At 43.7% G+C, this 14371-nt stretch overlaps 1 protein-coding gene across 7 annotated transcripts in view; it reads right to left on the bottom strand.

Moving 5' to 3' along the window:
- SMARCA2 (SWI/SNF related, matrix associated, actin dependent regulator of chromatin, subfamily a, member 2) overlaps window positions 1-14371 on the bottom strand; it is a 169228-nt gene that overhangs the window by 51177 nt on the left and 103680 nt on the right. For all 7 annotated transcript variants that reach the window (XR_006741294.1, XR_004987180.2, XM_036433911.2 and 4 more), the window contains one exon: window positions 9856-10074. Coding sequence is in view for 5 of the 7 variants with exons in the window: in XM_036433911.2 (XP_036289804.1) it covers window positions 9856-10074 (219 nt within the window). In the remaining 2 variants the exon portion in view is untranslated. The remainder of the gene's footprint in view (window positions 1-9855; window positions 10075-14371) is intronic.

The raw sequence follows: 14371 nt of genomic DNA, 5'->3' as shown, positions 1-14371 counted from the left end.
CTGTAAGCCGGTTCCAACTTCATTATTTTTGAAAATATATCTTATTGATTTTTTTACAGAGAGAAAGGGAGAGGGACAGAGAGTTAGAAACATTGATGAGAGAGAAACATCGACCAGCTGCCTCCTGCACACCTCCTACAGGGGATGTACCAGCAACCAAGTACATGCCCTTGACCGGAATCGAACCTGGGACCTTTCAGTCCGCAGGCTGACGCTCTTATCCACTGAACCAAACCGGTTTCAGCTCAAACTCATTATTTTTAATGACTGAGTTTGATTTCAAAGAATAGAACTTGAGACCAGAAATTCCAGGCATCACAGTTCTAAAACAATAAATTGAAACAAGTCTTTCTCACTTCTCAACCTTTAATACATATTTCAGTTGGTCCTCGGAGGAGTATTCTTTTATTGAATTTACCCACCTGAATTTTGACAAGAGGGTATGTATCATGATACAATCACTGTGAAAGCAATCTAGCCAATATATTTAAGAATAAAATGAAAATCGGGAGAAAGTTATAAAAATTCACTTGCTACTCTCAAATATTCCCCCAAACAATTCACAATTCTTACTGCCATTTAATTAGTTCAGTAAGGCCTTCAAAAGTACTGAGGAATCTGGAATTCTGCAAAACCCAAATCTATTTACTGGGACCTTAGCTCTCCCTTGTGTATAAAAAAGGAAATGCAGCTTGCGAGAAATGGTGCCCCAGTAAATCTGATGGATGACCCAGTTTTAAAACTAAAAATGCCACTTAAGCTGGGACCGGTTTGGCTCAATGGATAGAGCGTCGGCTTGGGGACTGAAGGGTCCCGGGTTCGATTCCGGTCGGGGGCATGTGCCTTGGTTGTGGGCATATCCCCAGTGGGGGGTGTGCAAGAGGCAGCTGATCGATGACTCTCTCTCATCGATGTTTCTAACTCTCTATCTCTTTCCCTTCCTCTCTGTACAAAATCAATAAAATATATTTAAAAAATAAAAAAAATAAAAATAAAAATGCCACTTAATAAAAACCAAAAAATTAAAAATTAAAAAAAAAATCTTATGTAAAAAACAAGGAAAGATCATTTAAAGCAACAAAACAAAAGAAGTATCAAGCTATTGGGTGTTATGCACATTCTGCTTTAGATAAAGAATTCAAAACAATCTTGCCAGTATAAGACAAAACATTTTAGGACAAATAAATATTTTATGTTATTATATTTATCTTATATGTTTATTCTATATATTTATTCTATTTTATTCCACCTCACAGAATCACTGATGCTTTCAGCAGCGATTCCAGCCGGGAAAGTCCAGCCCTGGTCTCTGATTTCAGGCAGGATCAGGTTTAACCCAGCCCAGACAGAGGTAGGACATTGTCCCGTTTCAAACATTTCTACAGAGAGAAAAATCCTCTCTCTCTCTCTCTCTCTCTCTCTCTCTCTCTCTCTCTCTCTCTCCATATATATATATATATATATATATATATATATATATATATATATATAAAGAAAATATTTTGTTATGTCTCATGGTGTATTTCAAAAGAATTTCAAATATTCTGTTTATAATCCCAATGCTGCAAACTTTCTTCATGCTATTTCTAGTTCTTTGTGACTAACTCATGTTCTCCTCAGCCTTTTCCTGTTGGAAGTCTGAGCATGGGCTGGTTGTGATGCAATGCCAAGGAAGGCATCTTCTACACTTGGCGTGCTGGTGTTCCGTAGCTTTTAAATCCCATAGCGAAGTGCCACTTATTATCCCCCCTACTATTAGGTGGTTTAAGCATCTCTGACTTTGTTTTCTCTACTTTGAGTTCTGGGAAAGAGGAATCTCAAAAATCCTTCTAGAGGTCAGTGGACATGACTATGAGGACCCCATTCAGGCACCTAAATCATGAAGTGCTCGTTCTGCTGACAGACTGGTGGAGGAAAGAGGGTGGTGTTCGGCATTGCCTCTCCCCAAGGTCCTTATGGAAACGCTCTGGCTTCTAAAACTAGCCCTGTGTACAGCCAGCTTTAAAGATCCAAGGAAGGGCATGTTAACCACCATCATTTACATGACATGGCTTGGGGCCCAACCGGACCAGACACTGCAACAACCCAGAGGTGCCCTCCTCCTCCCTCACCAGGAGCTGACACAGAAAGAAGCACCCTCCCGCTCACGCCTAAGGACCACACAGACACCAGCAACAAAGAAGGGCTATCCGCATGGCAGTTTGCAGACATCAGATCCGCTGTGAAACAAAAGCATGCTCTCGCAGGAAGCTCACTCCCTCCGTCAGGCTGGCAATTAAATATTACACAGAACACATAATTCAGATTGCATTCCAATTATCTCCAAGTGCTGGAGGGCACAAATCACTCACTCAGCAATTAGAGGAATTCCGGGATGTCACTGAATGTTTGGAGGAAGGGGAGGATTCTGAAGTTGGCAGAAGGACCAAAGAACAGGAAGAAGAGAAAAGCTAGGCATTCCGGGATATGCCCTCACCCCAATTTGACAGAGCCCGTTTCAGTAATGATTGCAATACCAGAAACATCACAGTCATCGTGCACATGGTTAAAGTTAAACTGAGAAAAAAAAGAAAAAAGAAAAAGAAAAAAAAAACTGGCCCACAGGGCTCATCAGGCACCTGCCAATTTTGATCCATGAAGCGGATGCTCTCAGACATACAGAAACAAAAGATATTTTTCCAAGGAATTATTGTGTGTGCACAAATACATCATACATGATTCATCACCTGGGTATACCATGGGAAAGCTATAAAATGGTACTGCATATAATATTTTAAAAACCACATTCATATTCTCTTTCACAATTTCTAGAGAGCCGATCCCCGCTCAGGGGTGCTCCTCAGGGGGGGTCGGGGGTAGGATAAAGTTGGCATGTGAAGACTAAAAGACAGATGACACCTGTGACTTCCAGAACCAGATGTGTGAGCAGCCCTGAACCAGCAGCCTCTGCAGCAGGCTTTGCTGACTGAGAGGAGTTTCCTCAATTCCAAAGGCTCTTCCCAACCAGGAGCTAAGCCTGGTGGACAGGGATCCTCAGACCTGCGGAGGAGCCGGTGCAGAGGCTGCTGGCGGCCTCGGTGTGTGGGGAGGAGCTGCAGGGCGGGAGGCAGGGGAGTGAGCCTCCCAGCAGAGAGAGGAGCGCAGAGAGGCAGGAGGTCCGGCCTGAGGATGCCACCTGTTGTACAAAAGAATCTTGTCTGGCCTTAGTCCTGGGTTTCCGGCAAAGGAGTTTCTTAATCCCTTGGAATTTCCTGAGGGATAGCTGTGCCTCTGTTATGCTAAACAGGCAACTCGAGGTGGGTCCAGAGGCCAGCTTCCACCTTTACCCAGATGCCTCCTTGGGAAGGAAGCTGGGACAGGGCGCCCAGGGGGAGAGAGAAATAGTCCACAGCACACATGAATGTGGAACTGACTACCCCAAAAAGATCAAGTTCACTGGAGACTGGCTAAAAAGAAATTGGAGTTTCCTCAACGGAAACAGGAAGTTTAAAACAACCTATAAGCCTTTACCACCCCCGCCCCCTCCGCCTCTCTCTCTCTAACTGAGCTGTGTTGGAAATTGTGATCCTTTTCGTTTAAACCAACAGTACAAATACAGAAAAAAATGTTAAAATCTTCCAACTAAACAGATGGTCTAAAGGACACTGTGGGAATTTTTAGCATAATATGGTTATAAAATAAAACCTGTTTGTGATGAAACCATAATAAAATTTTAAGAGAAAGTGGCCATGTCATATAACTTACCTTTAACCTAAGTGTTCTGACGCTACCTAGCCACCAATATCTTACTTTGGTGGGCTCACGGCCGATTCTGGTGTAATTAACTAGTTACTGATAATAGGAAAGTTGCTCTTAATGACATTATAGGCCCGTCCAGTGTTTCCCAAACTTTTGACATATGTGTACCCCTTCTATAATTTTCGTAACGCTGAGTACTCCTCGTACTCATGAGAACGTAGAATTAGACGCAGCTAAGCACGATGCAGTGCATATCCCCTCCAAACTCCGGTGCAACGCGCACCCCCACCAAACTCTTCCTGTACCCCTGGGGGTACGCGTACCACACTTTGGGAAACACTGATTAGCAGCTTCACCAGAAGCTACAACTTTGCCCTCCCAGGGGCCCAGAAAAGGGGAGAGAGACAGACAGACACATGCCCAGTAAAGTTGGGATGCCATCAGGAAGGTGTTTGTTTGCTGTCAGCCACACTTGAGAACAAAGGTTGTTGGCCAGAATGGGCGTGGCCACTGCAAGGATGTGAAATTTGGGATATTCCATCCTCTGAAGAAAGGACTTCTTACTCTGTGCTCTTGCCGCTCTTGGGACTCTGGGCTCCTGGGGCTCCCTTGGATTCGCCCACAGAGCCCACGCCCATGAGGACCCCACACCCAATGGACTAATGTAGGGGTGTCGAACTCAATCAGAGAAGGGGCCAAAATCTAAAATCCAGCCTAAATCGCGGGCCAAATGGTTTACTGAACAGTCATAAACTGTCATTGTGATGGAAACGCAGCGGAGTGCAGTGATGACAGCGCGGTGCGGGCCACATTGCAAGGCCTGGCGGGACGGATTTGGCCCGCGGGCCTTGTGTTTGACACATGTGGACTAATGGAAGGCAGCTAGCCTGATGCCGAACGGACCAGCTCCAATAGGGAAAGGAAACAGTGGGCACTGGTCTTGCTTCTAGTTTTGCTGAAACCCCAGCTAAACTTCTGTGACTGGGCTAAGAGAAATGGGACTTTGGGGTTTTCCTTGGGGTATTGTAAGGACTCCACCCTTGGACGAAAAGGGGCCACGTGCTAACCTGACTGGCTCAGAGAAAGCCTGCCTGGCAGCCTTGCAAAGGTACAGGCCTACAGAACGCACAAAGGCTGGTCTAAAATGAAAACTTTTTAAATTAAAAAAGCAGTTTACAGTGGGTAAACTGCTCAGTCCTAGGCTTTGTCTTCCCTGACAAAGATCAACATTGATCTTAACTGAGCCTGTTGTCCTCTTTCATCTATGACAACATGCATTTGGAATGTCAGGGTTAACTTGTAACTTCCCTTTTCTGATTGTGCCACTTGCTTCCCTCAGAGCACAATCCATGCACCAGGGAGAGACCAAAAATTTCTTCATTGTTACTTTAATCTTATTGTTGACTGTTAACTGTCCTGTATACACGTATGTATAGGAAGCAAGTGTCTTATCATTTTACTTTTTATGCAATCCCAGAGGCCTTCCCCCCTTCCATTGCTTTCCTCCACCTCCCTAATCTATCACCAATGGATTTCATGTAACCCACTTACATCTCCTCTTTTGATTGTAATTTACAAAACAAACTGAAAAACTGCCATTCTCACGATCAGTATCACAATATGTGGAGATTCTGCTTCCCTGAAACCATGGACAGTTTGGCTCAAATAAACTCAACAATTCTTTACAGGCTTGAATGTTTCTTATGTTAACAACCCCCAGCATCACAGCGCGGAAGAGGGCCCCCGACTCCATCCTCTAACACAGCCAGCCCGCAGTTCCCAGGCTCCTTTGCAGCGAGGGTGGCCGCAGGACTGAGTCCTAGCCAAGGGAATGTGAGCAGAGATGACATGGAGCCTCCAGACCAGACCCACCCCATGAGAAGCCCACACCCACCACGCCATGGGGCCTTCCCGGCTCCAGGTCGCTGGGGCGGGATGTCTAAGCTGGCAGAGGCTCTGTCAGCAGGATCCCTGAAAGGCCACATGGCGGACAGCTGTCCCCACCAACCAGGAATGCCGACCGTGGACTGACTTCCATGTGAGAAATAAAAATTCCACTGACTTTTTTTTTTTTTAATAGGCCCATGCATAGGGCATGCTTAGGGTCATCTGTTGCCGCAGTGAAGATTATCCTCTTACACATCAATCATCAATCAGTGCGACTGCAACTGGGCTATCAATGGGCGCTTACTCTTTGCACATGGGGCTAAGTTCTAACAAGATGCAGCTCATCCACCAGTCAGAGAACCAGGCACGTCGGCAACTAACAAGCAAACTAGGAATCCGGGTTTGAGCTGTGACAGGACAAGCAAAGCCGTATGAGAATACAGCGGAAAGCGTGATGCGTGTGGAAGCATCTCAGCAGTGCTGGCAAGTGAGCTGGGCCTTGAAGGATTAGCTAAGTTCAGAAGAAAGAGGAGGTCAGGAAGTTCATTCTAGACTAGACATGCGTCTTCAAACATTTTTGTCCAGTGGGACGTGATGCTAAAAAGAGAAAAATACATTGTTCTGTTCACTCCAGGGACTGGAATCCAAGACAGCGAGGAGCAGCTACAGGGAGAGAGGGCTCATGCAGAGGGAAGAGGATGGAGAGGGGCTCCGCAGACAAGAAGGGGAGTGTTTCCTGTAGGGATGGCCAGCCTCTTGGCTCGGGCTCCGCAGACACTGGGATTTAAGCACAGGATGGAGAGCTGCTCCATTCAGCTGCCTTCCAGCTCTGGGAGTCTATGTTCGGCTGACGCCTCTGCCAAGCAGGCTTTGGAGAACACTGCCAGGAAAAAGAGGAATCATTGTAGCCCTGCTACAGCATTTCTTACACCATGGTGTCCTTGCCAAGTTCCCTTTCGAGGCTGTGTTGGCTGGGTTTCCTCAACATGCTCAATCTTAAGCCAATGGAGAGCAGCTCTTCACATGCAGGCCCCTGAGAACGCCTTGAATATCACTGTAGGACCAGTAAAGCTTAGTAGGCTGATACTACGCAAGATGGCTACCGGTGAAGAAGAAAACAAATGGCAGTAAGCTCCTATTTTGAGTGCTGAGGCCACAGGACATTCTGCATTGGTTCCTGGTTAACAGCAGGTTACCAGCTCATACCGAAAATGGACATCTGGTTCAAGAAAGCCTGGATTTCAAAAGAAATTATTACAATAGAGCTATATTAACCTGTTAACTGGGGAGTTCCCTTTTTAATGATGCAACCTGTAACGGGCGCGTACTCTTTCACTAGGACGTGTCAGTATGTCACGCCTGGAGGATGTAATTTCATATTATTTTTTTTAATTTATACTTAATGAAAATAAATGAAATATATATATATATATATTCATTTATTTATTTATATATATAAAGCACAAAGGAAAATATAAATTTACAAAAAAAAATAGAAAAGAATACCGACAAAATAAAATGGACACGTCAAATTAAAAAATTATAAATTTTACAAACAATGATAAAGATTACAAAAAATAGCCGAAACCGGTTTGGCTCAGTGGATAGAGCGTCGGCCTGCGACTGAAAGGTCCCGGGTTCGATTCTGGTCAAGGGCATGTACCTTGGTTGCGGGCACATCCCTGGTAGGGGGTGTGCAAGAGGCAGCTGATCGATGTTTCTCTCTCATCTCATCGATATTTCTAACTCTCTATCCCTCCCCTTTCCTTCCTCTCTGTAAAAAATCAATAAAATATTAAAAAAAAAAAAAGATTACAAAATATATATACCGTCCCTCTCGAGGCGCAACATATATTTCAAGGACGTATTCATACGTCCTACCCCTTCCCGATATTGTTTACATTTGACGTATTTATAGGTCCCGCTCAGTTAACAGGTTAAGGACAGTTTTGACCTTCTTGGGTGACTTGGTATCTCAGAATGCACCTTAGGTTGAAAATGATGAACATCCATTTCACAGTGTAGTTTTGTAAAACAAACTAGTTTTCCATTTCTAGATGGGTATGTTACCGATAAAAGGAAGTCCACAAGATACACCAGAAAGAGAAAGGCAACCTAACATCACTGGTAAATTAGTGAGTTTCCACTTTCCTCTTACAAGGATATAATTTCATTTCACAAACAATCATTGAGTCTTTACTAGGGGCTAAACACTGTGATAATCATTCATGATAGAAACTGAATGAAAAAGAGAAAAAATGAGATATTATAAACCTATACATTATCTGAGATTCATAGTTATTTTTCTTAAGAGCCTTTCCCAGCTGAGACTGGTTTGGCTCAATGGATAGAGCGTCGGCTTGGGGACTGAAGGGTCCCGGGTTCGATTCCGGTCAAGGGCATGTACCTTGGTTGCGGGCATATCCCCAGTAGGGGGTGTGCAAGAGGCAGCTGATCAATGACTCTCTCATCGATGTTTCTAACTCTCTATCTCTCTCCCTTCCTCTCTGTACAAAAATCAATAAAATATATTTTAAAAAAAAGCCTTTCCCAGTGATTACTTAAAAAAATAAAAAAAAGTTCAGCTATATTCTTACCCAATAAATAAGGTTATTTTCCTTGTAATATCTGAAGATCATACACATATAAAAGAGTGACTTTAAAATGTCGGCCTTGTCTATGGCCATACCACCCTGAATGTGCCCGATCTTGTCTAAAATGTCGGCCTATATTAATATCTCATCTCCTGTAATAGTACTCCAGGTACTTAATTCATTGCTCAAATAAAAGAGAAAGGGAATCCATTTTCCTGAACTCAGAAATGATTATTAAACAAACACAGATCTTTTCACATTATAGAATGAATCTTTGTTATACAGCTGATAACCCCACAAAAGTGAAACAAAATAAATCCATAAAGCCGTATTCTGGGGCCGCCTGGATGTTTGGATACGACCATAAAACAATCACACACAAGTTACATTTCACAGCCATTGTTCAACCGTAAACATGAGCGATGCTTTCCTAGTCTCTCTTTCCTGAATACACAGACTTCCATCTTTTTGAAGATTAGATCAGGTCTCTCTCATCATACAACATGCCAAGTAAGTCACATCTGGAATGGCGCCAAGACCTGCCTGCTGCTGACATCCAATCTCGAAATACTTCCCTGGCCTTTTTCAACCCACCAACCTACTTACGGCCTGGGTCCTAAAATCTCTGTTCTACAAGCCTTGGGAATGCCATTCCCTTCTGATAAAATGAACAACTCATAACAGCCTCTATTTTGTTTGGTTTTTACCCAACTGTGTTACTATTTCCAGCCTGCATTTACTGGCCCTGACTGGAATGCATGTCCCAGACTGCTGTCTGTCTGTCTGTCTAGGTACTCAGTCTGCTCCCACCAAGGGGAAGGAGGGCCAAACCTTCCCCGGAAGATTCACACTGGCCTTGTCACTCACACTCCTGGCTCCTGGGAGCGTTTTTATACTTTTGTGCTCCCCAACGAACCTTCTGAAATTTCATTCCTCAGAGTAAGAAATCAACATTCGCCAAACCTGGGGGGTGGGGGGGGAATCACCCTGAACTAAAGAACAACACTTCTAAGCATAAGTGACCCAAGTCCCAGGCCCCGGACTGTGTTTACCATGGACAGAGCAGATCCTACTTCAAGTGAAGGCGTGGATCTGGTTATTTCTAGCCAGCTGTGTGACCCTGCTTAGTCACTTAACCTCTCTGGGTTTCAACTGCTTTGTCTGCAAAACCGAGAGAATACAAAGGCACCTTCTGGCTCTACTGAAGTAAGGATGCAGTTAGCAGAGGCCTGCCCCTGAACCACCTTTACAGGCCTCAGAAAAGTAAAACTCTGATTCAAGACCATGACGTGAGCTGGTCTGACCGATGAAAAAGACCCTGAAGGCCCTTTTCCACATTTTCCTTCTGACTCGGAGAGAGTGAGGCATGACCAGGCAATTGGTCGTAAAACATTAGTGGGTCTCATAGCTCTAATAATCCTTTGCTTCCAATGGCCAGCTCAGCTAGCCAAAAAGAAAAAAAAAAAAATTCTCCACTATATTTCACGGAATGAAGAACGATTCCAAGGCGACAGCAGAATGACTTTCTCTAAGCTCAGCAGCCATCTACCCCCCTTTTACTGGGGACTGGGCCCCTGGCTGCGGCCAGCCAGCAGGAGCCACACGGGGCAAGGCCAGGTAAGCCAGTCACACCTACCCGCAGCCACTGCTTCTCCGTGAGGGCGTCGCTGTAGTCCACGTCCCGGCGCTGGCGGGAGCCCCTCCCAAATATCTTCTCCTCCTCCTCCTCACAGGTGAGCCGCTCCACTTCCGCGTCGTCCTTAATGATCCAGGAGGGCAGCTCGTCCTCCTCCATGAGGCGGGGCTTGCGCTTCGGGTTGCGGGCATCCTCCCTGCGCCGGTCCATGTCCATGCGCTGAGGGCGAGAACAGAAGGTCCATCCGTGAGGGAGGCGCCCGGTGCCGCATGGACCGGACAGCACAGCGGACCTCACCGATCGCCTCCCTCTCAGCTTGTCCTGCCCATGGGGACTCTCTCTTCTGGAGGCTCTAGTAGTCTCTTCCCTTCCTTCGTACCCATGGCCCTAACCGGTTTGGCTCAGTGGATAGAGCATTGGCCTGCGGACTGAAAGGTCACAGGTTCGATTCTGGTCAAGGGCATGTACATTGGTTGCAGGCACATCCCCAGTAGGGGGTGTGCAGGAGGCAGCTGATCTATGTTTCTAGCTCTCTATCCCTCTCCCTTCCTCTTGTTAAAAAAAAGATTAATAAAATATGTTTAAAAAATATTTTTTAAAAAAATCTTTACAAATTCCTTTTCTTAGTCTATATGTGTGCAAAGCTTCCCCTTGTAATAGTGAGAAGATTCAAACTGGGATGTATTTAATAAATATGAGCCCTGCTGATACAATCCATTGCTGCCCTGGCATAAAAGTATCCTTCAAGTATTTTTTTAAAAATCCTAATCTATAGGGCTCAGGCTTTTGATTGAACAACTGGGAAATGACAGATGGCCACTACCTTCGGCTGGACTTGGACATGAGGGCACATAAATGGTTTGATCAGTCAGTCGGCCATGAGTGTATTAAGTTTTCAGTATGTCATGGGCTCTGTGAGGAATGTCCCTCAATTCTTTAGCTTTATAAAGTTTAACTCTTACGAAAATATTATACCATGAGAATCAGACCTCAGATATAATCTCATCTCCACTGGTCAAGTTATTACGGAAATGGCTCTCTTTTGTATTCTTTTATAACCTTCAAAAATGCCTATTTTCCCATGCTCTGTGCACTTATAAAGTGCTACAAATATGATTTTAACCTATAATTTGATAGCTAAAGAAAGCAAACAAAATCTCCAGTGAATTGCAACATACCATATATGTGTGTGTGTGTATATATATATATATATATATATATACACACACACACACACACACACACACACACACACACACATATATATATATATATATATATATATATATATATATATCACCAACTGATGTGCCATTTCTACAACTGAATAGACCATTAACCATTAAATGGTTTATCTTTTCCCTCTTTTTTTCTTTGGTTCAATACAATTTTTCTGTAAGAGCTAAAACTGATAACAGAATGTAAGTGAAATTTCTATTCAAATCCAAAACTGAACTCTAGAATCTATTTAAAAATTAAAGTTCAAAGCCCCTTAGACAATGCTTAAACATATTTGGAAATCACTATATTCCCAAATGGGTGGGCTTGGAGCACGGCAGAGGCTCACTGGGGGATAAAATGTGGCCATGCCATTTATGCCATTGCCATGGGCTAGAGTTAGCTGGAGAGGCTGTTCGACACCCTACCTTCTGCTGCTTTACTCTCAGAAAGGGAGCCACCAATCTGTTATCAGCACACAGAGGATGCCTTGTTAACACTCAATCTACCCATCAAGGAGCCTCTTTAGGTAGTTTTAATAGTTGTTAGATAGCTGAGAAGGAAAACTTTTTTTTTTTTTTTTTTTGGTAATGTGCTACGACAGCAGTTGGCAAACTGCGGCTCTTTGGCTCTTCCACAAAATACCACGGCCTGGATGAGTCTATTTTGAAGAAATGGCGTTAGATGAAGTTTAAGTTTAAAAAATTTGGCTCTCAAAAGAAATTTCAATCGTTGTACTGTTGATATTTGGCTCTGTTGACTAATGAGTTTGCCGACCACTGTGCTGCAATGAGATGACAAAATAGTCACTTCAATTTTTGGTTAGGCTACTACTGTTACTTATACCAAGATCTGTAAAATGACCTGCCACACACTGTCCACATGGGTAAAATAGTCTTTGCTGATACGAAAGAAAACAAACTACGCTTGCTTTTTTTCCCTTTTAGGAAGGGTTGATGCGATTTTTAATCAGCTAAAAGTTCTGATGACTGCATCTCTTCCCAGAGGTTTCTACTTGCAGAATTCCGGTACACAATCCAAAATTGATATTTAAATAAGTCTTATTTATTGTTCAGATATTACCTGCTTATATTTGTCTTAAAGCCCGCTAATAAACCTTGTGCTAACAGGTATTTTTAAAAGTACTTCTTGCCTTTGTAGGGAACATAGCAACTAAACGCTTAGTGTTTAATATTAGCAAAATGTTTCAGATATGTACCTTGACCAGTCAAAATCTTTTTAGGTAAAATTCACAGGTAGTCAGTATGAGAGATAACTTTCTTCAGGTCACATTTTTAGAAGAAAAATGTTCAAGAGAAATGTTTTATTTTTAAAGAGACTATCTGCTTAATTTGTTATTTAACTACAGTGCCTGTTGTTTTAAAAAGTTTGGGTTCATTTTACAGAGAACTGACTCTTTTATAATAACGAATAAAGAGTTTAAATACTGAAATCCAAATCTAGCTCACATTCCATTGTTTCTCACTAAACTTTTTAATCAGAGTAGCTGGCAAGGATTCAAATTTGATTTCCTGCCCCCTGGTGGAGGTGTTCATGAACGGTGAGTTAGAAAGTCAGCCAGCTGAATATAAGATTGAAACACACTTAATGGACTATACAGATATTGTATCATAAAGTACACCTGAAACTTATATAATGTTTTCACCAATGTCATCCCAATAAATTCAATGAAAACGACAAAAAACAAAAAACGAACTCAAAAATATAATCCAAAAATGAGAAATCAACCTTTTAAGAAACGAGGAGAACATTCACAAAATCAAAGTACCTACAAAAAAAGTGTTCCTTAACCACCTTCACCGGTTCCAGGCCTGTTTTTGCACGGTAACATAGTTCCAAATGAAAAGCCTTGGCTAGACATTCCAGTTCCCAACGTCCCCACTCCCAAATGTAAATACAAATTCTACAAATACCCAGCCCAAAAGTAAGAAAAAAGAAGTACTCTTTGCTCCTTATTTTGGGGCCCAACCTGATTCGTACAAAGGCAGGCAGCTTACCATTTCAGGGTCTCCGAAGCAGGTGAGGCTAGAGCAGAGCTGAATGCCTACCCACCAGTGAGGAGCCAGGGAAGCAAAGGGCTTCCCACCTGCAGGCTCCCAGGAATCTACATTTCAATAAGTCCCTCTGGGGGAGGAAAGATGTCTATTTCCTGTGTGTATCGCTAGCTCCTCTACCTAAATAGAGGCTACACTCTGTAAGGGTGGTGACCAACAATACTAGTTTAAGACATTTAGGTTTTACTAGCATCCCATGTAGACCATGCTTGTTAATGTCTCTTTTTGTGTGTGTGTCAGTTCTCTCCAAAATGGCCAGACCTGGGTAGGGGGTTCATGTAGAAGGGGGGAAATGTGCACATCCCAGGTTCAGAGCTATTCCCATGGCTACCTAAACGTTTCCTGAGAAAGAATGGAATGTCTTTCATCCTGAATCATTATGTGTGGACATAATCATTGTTCCCTAGACAGAAAACACCAGATCTCAGAAATAACCTCAGCCTCCACACAGCTGGAGTCCGCTGCTCAGACCGTCTAGGGCTAGGCTAACAAGGCGGAGATTGCAAACCCTGTGGGTCATATTTGGCCAACAGTCGTGTTTTGTTTGGCCTGCAGTGTTATGTAATAATAAAAAACTGAATTTAGCTGCAAACATTTTGAAATCCAGAGATGACATGTAAAAGCCCAGATTTCCAGCGCCTCTTGAAAATCTGGAATGCCTAGCTTCGTGGGGCTTGCAGCTCTGTGCCCTTAGACTAGGGGTGTCGAACTCAATCAGAGAAGGGGCCAAAATCTAAAATCCAGCCTAAATCGCGGGCCGAATGGTTTACTGAACAGTCATAAACTGTCATTGTGATGGAAACGCAGCGGAGTGCAGTGATGACAGCGCGGTGCGGGCCACATTGCAAGGCCTGGCGGGACGGATTTGGCCCGCGGGCCTTGTGTTTGACACATGTGCCTTAGACAATGCAGCTCCGGTTCACACCACCCACCGGTCCCTGTCCACTTGTTTCGCTTATGCAAGTTACCTGTCTGAGACCCACGGGACTTCTGCTTTGGGGGCTCTGCTGCATTCAAAAGCCAGGGTTAGAGTTGAGATGGATTCACTCACTCCACAGTCAGGCTACATGTTATAAGTTTGGAAGGTGCTGGAGGGGGAGCCTCGCAAGTTTGTATATCCTTTGTATATCTCAACTGATGTCCTGACAAGGCCTGCTGTGCTGCAAATGCCGCCACTCACTCGATAAATATTTATCGAGTAACTACCTGATGTCTTGAGCATT

The sequence above is a fragment of the Pipistrellus kuhlii genome, unplaced genomic scaffold (genome assembly GCF_014108245.1).
Source record: "Pipistrellus kuhlii isolate mPipKuh1 unplaced genomic scaffold, mPipKuh1.p scaffold_m20_p_12, whole genome shotgun sequence".
NCBI lineage: Eukaryota > Metazoa > Chordata > Mammalia > Chiroptera > Vespertilionidae > Pipistrellus > Pipistrellus kuhlii.
This window is presented reverse-complemented; position numbering and strand designations above follow the sequence as displayed.